General features: G+C 41.2%; 1 protein-coding gene across 1 annotated transcript in view; it reads right to left on the minus strand.

The window, feature by feature from the left end:
- Positions 1 to 815: 815 nt before the first annotated feature.
- The window catches only part of LOC126109835 (uncharacterized), an 85,328-nt gene continuing 72,409 nt past the window's right edge, over positions 816 to 13,734 (minus strand). The window contains exon 5 of the mRNA XM_049914894.1: positions 816 to 1,259. Within this exon, the coding sequence (XP_049770851.1) occupies positions 1,049 to 1,259 (211 nt within the window). The 3' untranslated portion in view covers positions 816 to 1,048. The remainder of the gene's footprint in view (positions 1,260 to 13,734) is intronic.

Consider the following 13,734-nt stretch of genomic DNA (forward strand, 5'->3'; position numbering starts at 1 on the left):
TTTCACAGCATACAAACCATACTTACAGGTGTAGGAAACTCTAGAATTACTTAATTTATGAAGAAATTTTTAGAAAAAACTCAATTTTTATTGTTGATTACCACAATTTTACCACAGTTTTTAATAGATTTGGAAAATTCTAGATTTTCATTCACCTGAAAGTGTAGTATGTATGCTATACGAAATTCATCGAAGAATCTCTCTTGCTTATGAAGAAAAGTTTACTTATAGCCACAAATGCAGCCGATAGTAAGTTAAGAAATGATGAAATTTCACATTTAAAGAAATTATTTTTTATGTGTTTGAACTTCCACTGCTATGAGCGTGAATCCTGAATCCTTGCTGGTCATGTTGACAAAGTTTTATGAATTTACTTGTAAAAGACAGTGGAGTTTTATGAATTTACTTATAAAGACAGTGGAAACTAAAATGTCCTGTGGCGCCTCTCCTGCTCCAAGTCGGCCCATTTGACATCCTGCCCTGCTTAAAGGCTCTGAATCAGGAAAGATATCCCAAATGTCTTGAGTTCTAGTTTTTTACTGGTGCTTGTGCAGGTATATACAAAGAGTTTGTAAGCTCAGCTGTATGTTGCGTGATGTGGGTAAAAAAAAAGTTTAATGAGCCAGACCAGCCATCAATCTTATTAACAAATAGATAAATAAAACAATATGGATGTGTTTAGTCTACCTTTTACAAGGTATAACTCGTATAGGAACACCATGTCTGTGCTTTCCATTACATTGTATATGATCCCATTTAAGACCAGAATAGGAATAATTCGTGGATGTTTTGAAATAAATACTAATACAAAAATCTATTTTAAATGAGTGCCCTTAATGCTTTGAAGATAAGGTTTATTTTCCTTTTGAAATTTGGACAAAGTGTAGAGTAGTGAAAAGGAATGTTGACAGAGTAGAGAGGTTGGTATAATACAGGCTACACCACAACAGCACGAATATGTAGTGGTGACTAACGCAGCCAGGATTAGGTGCTGCACTGCAGGGAAGGCTAGATGCCAGGCGTCTCTGTCAGTGACTGTTGTTGCCCTCTACAGGTGGGAGCGGTGGTTGATGATGAGTCGGCTCACGAAAGGCAACAGCGTCTTCATACTCAGTCCATCCAACGCATTCTCAATGACCTCACGAGCTTTGTCCTCGATGGCGTCGAGGATGACGTCATGGAAGAGCCCAGTCACGATGTCGGCGAGGATGTTGTCGAGCAGGTCCAGTCCGATGCCCTCTATGTGAATGTCGAGCGTCCTGCCGGAAGAAGGAAGGCCATAGTGAACTATTTGTTCCAAGAAGAACTTGGTAGTGACAGGTATCCACACTTCAAGGCAGTACAGTAGTAGATTCAGTTGTGTTGTAAGGCAAAGGATGAACGATTGAACAGCACCAGAACAAAGCACCTCGACATTACTGACGAAAATGTAAGAGCCTGCTCAGATCAAGTTTTGTGAAAAATACGTGTCAAGCAATGCCGACAGTGAAATTATATAAAAAACTGACTAAAAAAATTGTACATAAGGGCAATAGAAAGAGAGGGACACACAACAGGGAGGAAAATGTAAGCACAGTAACATACATCTACGTATACACATATATTCCACAAGCCACCACACGGTGCTCGGCGGACGATACTCTGTAGTACAGCTAGAAGCTTCCTCTCCTGTTTCACTTGCACATAGTGCGAGGTCAATAGACCTCCACATGAGTCCTAATTTCTCATACCTTATCTTTGTGCTCGTTATGTGCAATGTATGTCGTTGTCAATAGAATCGTCCTGCATCCATCTTCATATTCCGGTTCTCTAAATTTTCTCAATAATGTTTCTCGAAAACAACATCGCCTTCTATCCATACACGCATCTGTGGGAAACTTGCGTGTTGGTCGAACATGTTGTTGTTGTGGTCTTCAGTCATGAGACTGGTTTGATGCAGCTCTCCATGCTACTCTATCCTGCGCAAGCTTCTTCATCTCCCAGTACCTACTGCAACCTACATCGATCTGAATCTGCTTGGTGTATTCATCTCTTGGTCTCCCACTACGATTTTTACCCTCCACGCTGCCCTCCAATACTAAACTGGTGATCCCTTGATGCCTCAGAACATGTCCTACCAACCGATCCCTTCTTCTAGTCAAGTTGTGTCACAAACTTCTCTTCTCCCCCCATTCTATTCAATACCTCCTCATTACTTAGCTGATCTACCCACCTAGTCTTCTTGTCCGAACTATTAACCGTCCACGTTTCACTTCCATATATGGCTACACTCCGTATAAATACTTTCAGAAACGACTTCCTGACACTCAAATCTATACTGGATGTTAACAAATTTCTCTTCTTCAGAAACGCTTTCCTTGCCATTGGCAGTCTACATTTGACGTCTTCTCTACTTCGACCAGTATCAGTTATTTTGCTCCACAAATAGCAAAGCTCCTTTACTACTTTAAGTGTCTCATTTCCTAATCTAAAACCCTCAACATCACCCGACTAAATTCGACTACATTTCATTATCCTCAATTTGCTTTTGTTAATGTTCATCTTATGTTCTCCCTTCAAGACACTATCCATTCCGTACAACTGCTCTTCCAAGACCTTTGCTGTCTCTGACAGAATTACAATGTCATCGGCGAACCTCAAAGTTTTTATTTCTTCTCCGTGGATTTTAATACCTACTCCAAATTTTTCATTTGTTTCCTTCACTGCTTGCTCAATATACAGATTGAATAACATCAGGGAGAGGCTACAACCCTGTCTCACTCCCTTCGCAACCACTGCTTCCCTTTCATGCCCCTCAACTCTTATAACTGCAATTTGGTTTCTATGCAAATTGTAAATAGCCTTTCGCTCCCTGTATTTTACCCCTGCCACCTTCAGAATTTGAAAGAGAGTATTCCAGTCAACATTGTCAAAAGCTTTCTCTAAGTCTACAAATGCTAGAAAGGTAGGTTTGCCTCTCCTTAATCTAGCTTCCAAGATAAGCCGTAGGGTCAGTATTGCCTCACGTATTCCAATATTTCTACGGAATCCAAACTGATCTTCCCCAAGATCGGCTTCTACTAGTTTTTCCATTCGTCTGTAAAGAATTAGCGTTAGTATTTTGCAGCTGTGACTTATTAAACTGATAGTTCGGTAATTTTCACATCTGTCAACACCTGCTTTCTTTGGGATTGCAATTATTATATTCTTCTTGAAGTCTGAGGGTATTTCGCCTGTCTCATACATCTTGCTCACCAGATGGTAGAGTTTTGTCAGGACTGGCTCTCCCAAGGCCGTCAGTAGTCCTAATGGAATGTTGCCTACTCCTCGGGCCTGGTTTCGACTCTTTCAGCGCTCTGTCAAACTCTTCATGCAGTATCATATCTCCCATTTCATCTTCATCTACATCCTCTTCTATTTCCATAATATTTTCCTCAAGGACATCGCCCTTGTATAGACTCTCTATATACTCCTTCCACCTTTCTGCTTTCCCTTCTTTGCTTTGAACTGGGGTTTTAGTTGAGCTTTTGATATCCATGCAAGTGGTTCTCTTTTCTCCAAAGGTCTCTTTAATTTTCCTGTAGGCAGTATCTAAATTTTCTATCCTACCTGCCCGATTAAGGGATCTGACATTCCATGCCCCGACCTGTAGAACGCCAGTTTTCTTTCTCCTGATTACAACGTCCTCTTGAGTAGTCCCCGCCCGGAGATCTGAATGGGGGACTATTTTACCTCCAGAATATTTTACCCAAGAGGACACCATCATCATTTAACCATACAGTAAAGCTACATGCCCTCGGGAAAAATTACGGCTGTAGTTCCCCTTGCTTTCAACCGTTTGCAGTAGCAGCACAGCAAGGCCGTTTTGGTTAATGTTAGAAGGCCAGATCAGTCAATCATCCAGACTGTTGCCCCTGCAACTACTGAAAAGGCTGCTGCCCCTCTTCAGGAACCACACGTTTGTCTGGCCTCTCAACAGATACCCCTCCGTTGTGGTTGTACCCACGGTACGGCTATCTGTATCGCTGAGGCACGCAAACCTCCCCACCAACGGCAAGGTCCATGGTTCATGGGGAGGGTCGAACCTACAGGTATGTAAAGTATGTATGTAGAACTGTAAACGGATCCTAGCCAAGGCTCCACGTACTTTATGTGGCAAGAATAATGCAGATGTTGCCCTTGTGCACAATTTCTGGTTAAGCCACCTCACAAGGACAACTATAAATTTAAAAATTACAGGGTCGCCACCAGCCGAAGCCCTTCCTAACGATTAAGCAGAAACCGAACTGGAAATTATCAGTGTAATTAAATTAAGAATTTCAATATATGAATGCGCTTTTTTAAAAGAAACTAACAAGATGAACAGTGTTGTATGTCTATTCAGTGCCTCCTCATTCGTTACGTTATCTACCTATCTAATCATCGGCATTCTTCTATAGCACCGCATGTCGAAAGCTCCCATCCTCTTCTTGTCTTTCACTTCCATGCACGGCTACACTCCGCACAAACACTCTAGAAAAGACTTCCTAACACTTAAATCTATTCTCGAAGTTCACAACTTTCTCTTCTTCAGAAACTCTTCCCTGGCCATATCCTACTATTTCGAGCATCATTAGTTAGTTACTTCGCTGCCCAAATAGCAAAACTCATCTACTACTTTGAATGTCTCATTTCCTAATCTAATTCCATCAGTATCACGTGATCTAATTCGACTACATTCCATTATCCTCGTTTTGCTTTTGTTGATGTTCATCTAATATCCTCCTTTTAAGACACCGACCATTCCGTTCAACTGCTCTTCCAGGTCCTTTGCTGTCTCCGACAGAATTACAATGTCATCGGCTAACCTCAAAGGCAGGTTGTGCAATACAACTGACAGTTCCACAGCATTGGAAATTTAAGGAATAACCATTTTTTTAAGAAACAAGTAAAGTTTCATTTAAATACCAAAAATTTTAGTACTGCTGGTCTGAAAAATTGATGTGCAACTGTTGTTACCCTTTTATTAGTACGAAAATGAAAAGAAACCTTTCACAACCGCGACCAAACAAATATCGAAAAATAACGGTTATTCAGAACTAAAATAGAGATATCGGTTTTAATCGGTCGATTTTTCCCATACCTGGCTATTGTTTGTTAAATCTTGAATGGCTTTCGTACTACGTGATGGAATACGCAATTTAAAGAGAAGAAAACAGTCTCTGTTTCGCTTCTCTTTATATCTGAGCTTTTGTCTGTGCGTGTGTCTTTTAAGGCCCCTGTAATTGCGTCTGTAATAGGAAAGCTTAGCGTACCGTGCGAAAGGTCTTACGCTGGAGAATCGTCCTCTCGAAGCAATCGCAGGCTGGGACAATGCAGCTGACGTAACGAGCCCTATCACGACCCCAATTCTGGCCGCGAAAACTGGGCGACCGCAGAGAAACCGCAGCCCAGGTGACATCAACGATGTTTACCTCCTCCCTCCCTCCCTCCCTCCCTCTCTCTCTCTCTCTCTCTCTCTCTCTCTCTCTCATTCCTCTCTCGCTCCTTCCTCACCACCCACCCTTTCCCCCACTCTCAGAAAAAGCGGTGTCACGCCCAACCCCTCTCCCTCCCTCTCGCATTACGACTGCCGTGTTACGACACAACCCTATCTCGCGTAACGCCCGCGAAATTACGTCGCACGGTTCTCTTTCGCTGGCGCCGGTCCGATCGTAAAGTGAGAAATATGAAAATTAATTTCCCTTCTCTCTAACTACCGCCGTCTTCGGCGACCCCAGCGATTTTCATCATTTCGCTTAACATCTGAGTAGCTGCTGTTCATTATTTTCTTGATGTTCCTCCTTTACCATCTACCATCTCGGGTAAACGCTTAACCTACCGCGGGTTAGAATCTCTTTGGAGGGGGGTCATAGTTACAAGCAGCAACACGTTCATGCTCCTTTCCTAGAAATTAATTTTGAAGTTGCAACTGTATGAAATATCCTCTACTACAACCACAGCCTTAATATTTGGTGTATCAAAAAGAATCGTCCGATTTGGGACCCCAATATTTCTGAAACTAACAAACATACACAATGATTTTGTTTTTTGATGAAGGAGAAACTTAAACAGTTTTTTTCATACCTTTTCATAGGTATTCAAAAAGGCCCCCCTTGAGATGCACTGCATATGTCAATGCATTATTCAAATTGTTCCCAGGCTGCAACGAGCATGGCTTGAGTTACAGCTTCCACAGCTGCTGTTATGCGAGTCTCAGTTCATTCATTGTTATTGGTAACAGAGGCACATAAACGAAATGATTTATAGAATGAGATTTTCACTCTGCAGCGGAGTGTTCACTGATATGAAACTTCCTAGCAGATTAAAACTGTGTGCCGGACCGTGACTCGAACTCGGGACCTTTGCCTTTCGTGGGCAAGTGCTCTACCAACTTTTCTTTTTTTTAGTCTAATTTTTGTTCGCTTTATCTGCTCGGGATGGACGTCGTAGGACACCCGTTTAAGTTCGTTGTTGATCGATTAACTCAGTGTTTTTTTATTTTATTATTATTATTATTATTTTCGATTATTCCCATTTAAGAGAGCGTTTGAACTTGAATTCCTTTATGACGATTGTTTATGTTTCTTCTGAGCCCAAATTTTCCTCATCTGTTCACTGTGTTGTTTCTTTCGCTCCGCTGTCCATTTGCATCCTGGTCTCTTCTGTGTTGTGGTGTCAAATTTATGTTCTTTAATGATGTTCCTGAATTCAGTTCTATTTTCTGCATCGTTTACTGTTATGTGTGCTTGCCTGAGGTCCTCTTCAACTTCTTTTATCCATTTTGTTTTTCCCCTGCCTGACTTTATGACTTCAAGAATTCGCTTTGAAATTCTGTTTTCATTCATCCTGTTGATATGTCCGTAGAACTGCATTCTTCTTCTCCTTATTGTATCTGTAATCTTGTCTGTGTATTTATATAATTCTGATGTTTGTCTCTTCTTCCAGATTCCTTGCCTTTTTATTTTATTATTTTTTTATTACAGAAGGCACCTAACCCTCTGCCCGAACACGCTGAGCTACCATGCCGGCAGCAACTGAGCTACCCAAGCACGACTCACGCTCCGTCCTCACAGCTTTACTTCCGCCAGTACCTCGTCTCCTACCTTCCGAACTCTACAGAAGCTCTCCTGAGAACCTTGCAGGACTAGCACTCCTGAAAAAAGAGGATCTGGCGGAGACATGGCTTAGCCACAGCCTGGGGGATGTTTCAAGAATGAGATTTTCACTATGCAGCGGAGTGTGCGCTGATATGAAACTTCTTGGCAGATTAAAACTGTGTGCCAGACCGAGACTCGAACTCGGAACATTTGCCTTTCGTGGGCAAGTGCTCTACCAACTTAGCTGCCCAAGCACGAGTCAGGCCGCGTCTTCACAGCTTTACTTCCGCCAGTACCTCGTCTCCTACCTTCCAAACTTTACAGAAGCTCTGTAACGTACAAAGTTTCTGTGACTTTTATGTGTATAACTTTCTTTAACAAAGAAATTAGTGAAATTATTAGTACTCAAGCAGCGTTTTTGGAATCTGACCATTTTTGAGATATTATGTAATAAAATGAAAATTGCTGCTACAAATGTTTAATGATGTATTTATTGCGATGGACAAATTTCGCGTAGGACGCCATCTTCAAATCATCTGCGAAAGTTACTCAACATTCTTTATTTTATTATAATGTTGGTTACTCATATTTTGAGGTATATGGTACTTATGTCCATATATCATCAGTGGTCCCTTTATTGTATTACAATGTGTTGTAGGTTTGGGAGTCTTTTGCTATAAGCTGCTTTGTGATGTGCTCCTGTTACCAGATTGATAGTTGTCGCAATAGGTTAAAGATGCTATATGGTTACAGCTACTATGATGCGTATGAAATGTTTATGTTTTAAATCAGTTTGTTCATTTAAAATGTCATCTGAGCATTATTTGTGTCTATTTAAATTTCTGTCTTCTCGAGCATGTTGACTGTTAAATCTTTAGGTAATACGTGTAAATATTTTCATTGCTAACTCCATTCGTTCTGCGAACGGTTATATTTCCTTAGGTGGGTGAATAATGTAGATGGCCTGTTTTCGCTAATTCCCGTGTGCTCTCGATATCTTATACTGACTAAGCATCTTATGATTAAAAAAAAAATGTTTTGGAAGTTCCGTTCGCTCATTCTAGTATGCCCTCGATATCTTATACTGATTAACTAACGTTACGATAAAATTAAAAAAAAATATTTAATTTTTTGCAGAAGGCCAGAAGATGAAATTCTAGGCAAACTGGATCCATGACAAACAGATCATTAAAATGCAATAGCAGAAATCTGGACTTTATTACATAATGTCTCGAAGAGGTATCTCGTACGATTCAGGACCACTGGATTATAAATTTGGTGTTTCCGTTGTTGTTGTTGTTGTTGTGGTCTTCAGTCCTGAGACTGGTTTGATGGAGCTCTCCATGGTACTCTGTCCTGTGCAACCTTCTTCATCTCCCAGTATCTACTGCAGTCTACATCCTTCTGAATCTGTTTAGTGTACCCAGCTCTTGGTCTCCCTCTACGAATTTTACCCTCCACGCTGCCCTCCAATACTAAATTGGTGATCCCTTGCTGCCTCAGAACGTCCACTACCCACCGATCCCTTCTTCTGGTCAAGTTGTGCCACAAACTCCTCTTCTCCCCAATCCTATTCAATACCTCCTCATTAGTTATGAGATCTACCCATCTAATCTTCAGCATTCTTCTGTAGCTCCACATTTCCGAAGCTTCTATTCTCTTCTTGTCCAAACTATTTATCGTCCATGTTTCACTGCCATACATGGTTTCACTCCATACAAATACTTTCAGAAACGACTTACTGACACTTAAATCTATACTCGGTGTTAACAAATTGCTTCAGAAACACTTTCCTTGCCATTGACAGTCTACATTTTAATCCTCTCTACTTCGACCATCATCCGTTATTTTGCTCCCCAAATAGCAAAACTCCTTTACTACTTTAAGTGTCTCGTTTCCTAATCTAATTCCCTCATCATCAACTGACTTAATTCGACTACATTCCATTATCCTCGTTTTGCTTTTGTTGATGTTCATCTTCTATCCTCCCTTCAAGATACTGCCCATTCCGTTCAAGTGCTCTTCCAAGCCTTTTGCTGTTTCTGACAGAATTACAATGTCATCGGCGAACCTCAAAGTTTTTATTTCTTCTCCATGGATTTTAATACCTACTCCGAATTTTTCTTTTGTTTCCCTTACTGCTTGCTCAGTTATCAGCTAAGAAAAGTAAACTTATGTAATTAATTTTTCGTTTGTTTACAGGAACAGTTCTGCAGTCGCCGCACCCTAGTCCTACGAGATGCTGTTTTATCGGACAAAACAATGCAGTGTGTGACTTTTATAAAGCAGACGAGGGGATGCGCCATTTTGTCTGGATCATCAAAGGGCAGGCTACTGTAAATGATAACGAAATACCGCTTGCACGCAGATAACACGCTGGAAATCTCGAAATCGGGAACGAGTTCTGCGAAATAAGCAATCCGGTTGGTGCTCTTGTAGAAAGAAAGCACGGTGCAGAAACTTCTAGAAGGATGAGAAGAGACACAAAGAGCTTCAGTTAGCTCTCTCGGACGGTCGCTCCTTTCACGGCGGCGCCCTCCGTAGCGGACGTGACGTCATAAAGGAATCTATCGGCTGAAAGTGAGGGAGGGGAGACAGAAAAAGGTGACCAAGCGCCGCGAGATGGCAGCAGCGTCGCGCCGCCAGATAGCAGCACTGGCGGGCGCCGGCGACAATGGCGTCGCCTTTGTTGCGTCACTGCGCGACGTTCAGATGTTATCTGCCACTCGGCCATTTCGAGCGTGGACTGTTCCGGGCGCAGACAGCAGTCGGCTAGCTCTCAATGTTATCAGTGGCGCAGCCTCTTCCCTGGGAAATGCTTGGCAATGCTGCTGATCGGACCTCGGACTTCTGGCACCTTCAGCAGGAAAACAACACAGATGAAACCTCTCCCCCATCGCGCAGTGTGGCTTCCATCTCCTCTTCCCTGCTGATGGGAAACCCTCGAACCTCATCAGCTTGCTGTCCTATCTAGCTCAGCGATCAGAGGTCAGCTATAGAGTGTTCCATAATTTAAGTGATGTTGGGATATAATGTCTCTTCTTCCTGCTTGTATCACTTACTTAAGGGCGGTAGGACATCAAACGGACCGACTTGGAGCAGGAGAGGCACCACAGGACATTTTAATTCCCACTGTCTATACTTTTACAAGTAAATTCATAAAACTTCGTCAGCACGACCAGGAAGGATTCAGGATTCACACTCGTAGCAGCAGAAGTTCTAAAATATAAGAAAATAATTTTTTTTGCATGTGAAATTTCATCATTCTTTCACTTACAATTGGCTGCATTTGTTGCTATAGTTACACTTTTCTTCATAAGTAAGAGAGACTGTTCGAAGAATTTTGCACAGCATACAAACCATACTTACAGGTGTCTAAAACTCTAGAATCTATTTAATTTATGAAAAAATGAATGAACTGTTACGCTTTAAATTTTTTTTAGAAAAAAATCAAATTTTGTAGTTAATTATCTCAATCTTTACCACAGTTTTTAATAGATTTGGAAAATTCTAGAGTTTCATACACCTGTAAGTATGGTTTGTACGCTGTGCAAAAATTCATCAAAGAATCTCTCTTACTTGTGAAGAAAAATGTACCTACAGCAACAAATGCAGCCAACAGTAATGGTGAAATTTCATATCGTAAAAAAATATATTTTGTTATGTTTTTGCATTTCCACTGCTTTGAGTGTGAATCCTGAATCATTCCTGGTCATGGTGACAAAGTTTTATGAATTTATTTCTAAAAGTGTAGACAGTAGAAAATAAAATGTCCTGTGGTGCCTCTCCTACTCCAGGTCGGCCCATTTGACGTCCTACCCCCCCCCCCCCCATTAAATGGTTCAAATGGCTCTGAGCACTATGGGACTTAACCTCTGAGGTCATCAGTCGCCTAGAACTTAGAACTAATGAAACCTAACTAACCTAAGGACATCACACACATCCATGCCCGAGACAGGATTCGATCCTGCGACCGTAGCGGTCGCTCGGCTCCAGACTGTAGCGCCTAGAACCTCACGGCCACTCCGGCCGGCTCCCCCTTAAATGAATTGCAGTAGAAAGTACCAGCAACTCTCATATTGTGTTGGAACATTATGAATTACCATGAAGAAAACGATCTACTGACACACAGTCAACATCGATGTAGAAAACATGGTTCTTGTGAAAAACAACAAGTTCTTTACACGCATGAAGTGTTGTGTGCTATTGACAAGGGATTTCAGATTGATTCCGTCTTTCTGGATTTTCGAAAGGCTTTTGACACAGTACCACACAAGCGGCTTGTAGTGAAATTGCGTGCTTATGGAATATCGCCTCAGCTATGTGACTCGATTCGTGATTTCCTATCAGAGACGTTACAGTTTGTACAAAACTGACGAAATGTCATCGAGTAAAGCAGAAGTGATTTCTGGTGTTTCCCAAGGTAGTGTTACACGCCCTTTGCTGTTCCTTATCTTTATAAACGATATGGGAGACAAGGTGACCAGCCGTCTTAGGTTGTTTGCAGACGATGCTGTCGTTTATCGTCTAGTAAAGTCATCAGAAGATGAAAACAAATTGCAAAACGATGTAGAAAAAATATCTGTAAGACACGAAAATTGGCAATTGACGCTAAATAACGAAAAGTGTGAGGTCATGCACCTGACCGCCAAAAGGAATCCGTTGAACGTCGGTTGCACGATAAATCACTCAAACCTGAAGGCCCTAAGTGAAATTAAAGACCTAGGTATTACAATACGAACAACTTACATTGGAAAGAACTCAGGGAAAATGTTGTGGGGAAGGCGAACGAAAGATTGTGTTTCATTGGCATAACACTTAGAAAATGTAACAGACCTACTAAGGAGACTACCTACACTACGCTTGTCCGTCCTCTTTTAGAATACTGCTGCGCGGTATGGGATCCTTACCAGATAGGAGATCACATCGATAGGAGAATACATCGAAAAAATTTAAAGAAAGTAGCATATTTTGTATTACCGCGAAATAGGGGAGAGAGTGTCAGGGACCTGATACACGAATTGGGGTGGACGTTTTGTAGGAGTTTATCGTTGAGGCGGAAACTTCTCACGAAATTCCAATCACCAAGTTTCTCTTCCGAATGCGAAAATATATTGTTTACGCCGACTTACGTAGGGAGATGGTTCAAATGGCTCTGGGCTCTATGGGTCTTAACTTCTGAGGTCATCAGTCCCCTAGAACGTAGAACTACTTAAACCAAACTAATCTAAGGAGATTACATACATCCATGCCCGAGGCAGGATTCGACCCTGCGACCGTAGCGGTCGCGCGGTTCCAGACTGTAGCGCCTAGAACCGCTCGGTCACTGCGGCCGGCAAGAAGGGAGAAACGATCATCATAATAAAGTAACGGAAATCAAAGCTCGAACGGAAAGATATAGCTGTACGTTCTGTTCGAAATTGGAATAATAGAGAATTATTGTGAGGGTGGTTCTGTGAACCCTCCGCCAGACACTTAAGTGAGATTTGCCGAGCAGCCATGTTGATCTATAGATAGATGAATTTTCATAAAACCTGGTTATTCGAACCCTAGATAACTTTCAAGAATAAAGTACCGATTTATTGAACTGCTGTGTGATATCTAGGCTAACCCAGGGAATGAAACAGGACACAACCGTATTTTCCGCACCCGGTAATTAATATTGATTCTCGTCCTAAAGGTGCAGGGATGTGTCATGTAAAATGATACTCACTTCATCCAGAAGATAGACGTAGTCATATAGTAAACAACAACCGATAAATTCCTTTAAATTTTCGTAAAATGCCCACTTAGCTTTCCAGCAGCAAAAGCTTTGTATAAATTAGTAGAAAGCGCACAGAAGTATCTTTTTAAGCTGCCTATTTTGAGCTGATCATCAGTCAAGGATAACTTTCTGGCACTGGAGCCCTTTGTTATATTAATGGCCATCTCATAAGTTATCATAACGTTGAAGTCAATAGATGACCAGCAACTGAATTTACTCATCTCCTCAGATCAAAAACCTCTGAACCCCAACTAAGAACATTCTATAATCGGGAGTTTGAATTTGAATATTAAGAAGCAATTTATCGTAACACAGGAAACGCATGCTAAACAATGCCGAAGAGGAGATTCCTACATTTTTTACACATCTCCCGAATTAATGACAGTAAATTCACTTAATACGACACAATTGAAAGAAAACAGCCCTCGGTCACCATTTTTAACGAATTAACCGGGTTTCAACACTGCTAGGAGTGTCTTCCTCAGAATCAAAGAATGGACTATATAACATGGTCACAGAATTATGACTAAAAACATATGATACGGAGTATAAGTACAGAATCATCGTGAAAGACTGGCGATACTTATATGTCATTTATAAAATAATAAATATGCCAAAAGGCCGTTAGTCACAAAGATATTTAAGATATAAAATTGTGATGGGGAGCCACTAAGGGCTGCTCGTTACTTGCGCGCTTACAGGTTGCAAACAGACACCACCAACAACAACAACAACAACAAATATTCACTTAATACGTTAAAGAGAAAGAAATTAACAACCACCAAGAGTTAAGAGGTTAGGAAATATTAAGAAAGGAATGACACAGCAGACGAACAAGTATAGGAAAGAGAGATTTTTAATAAAATTTTTAAA

This window comes from Schistocerca cancellata, chromosome 12, assembly GCF_023864275.1.
Source record: "Schistocerca cancellata isolate TAMUIC-IGC-003103 chromosome 12, iqSchCanc2.1, whole genome shotgun sequence".
In the NCBI taxonomy this organism is placed as follows: Eukaryota; Metazoa; Arthropoda; class Insecta; order Orthoptera; family Acrididae; genus Schistocerca; species Schistocerca cancellata.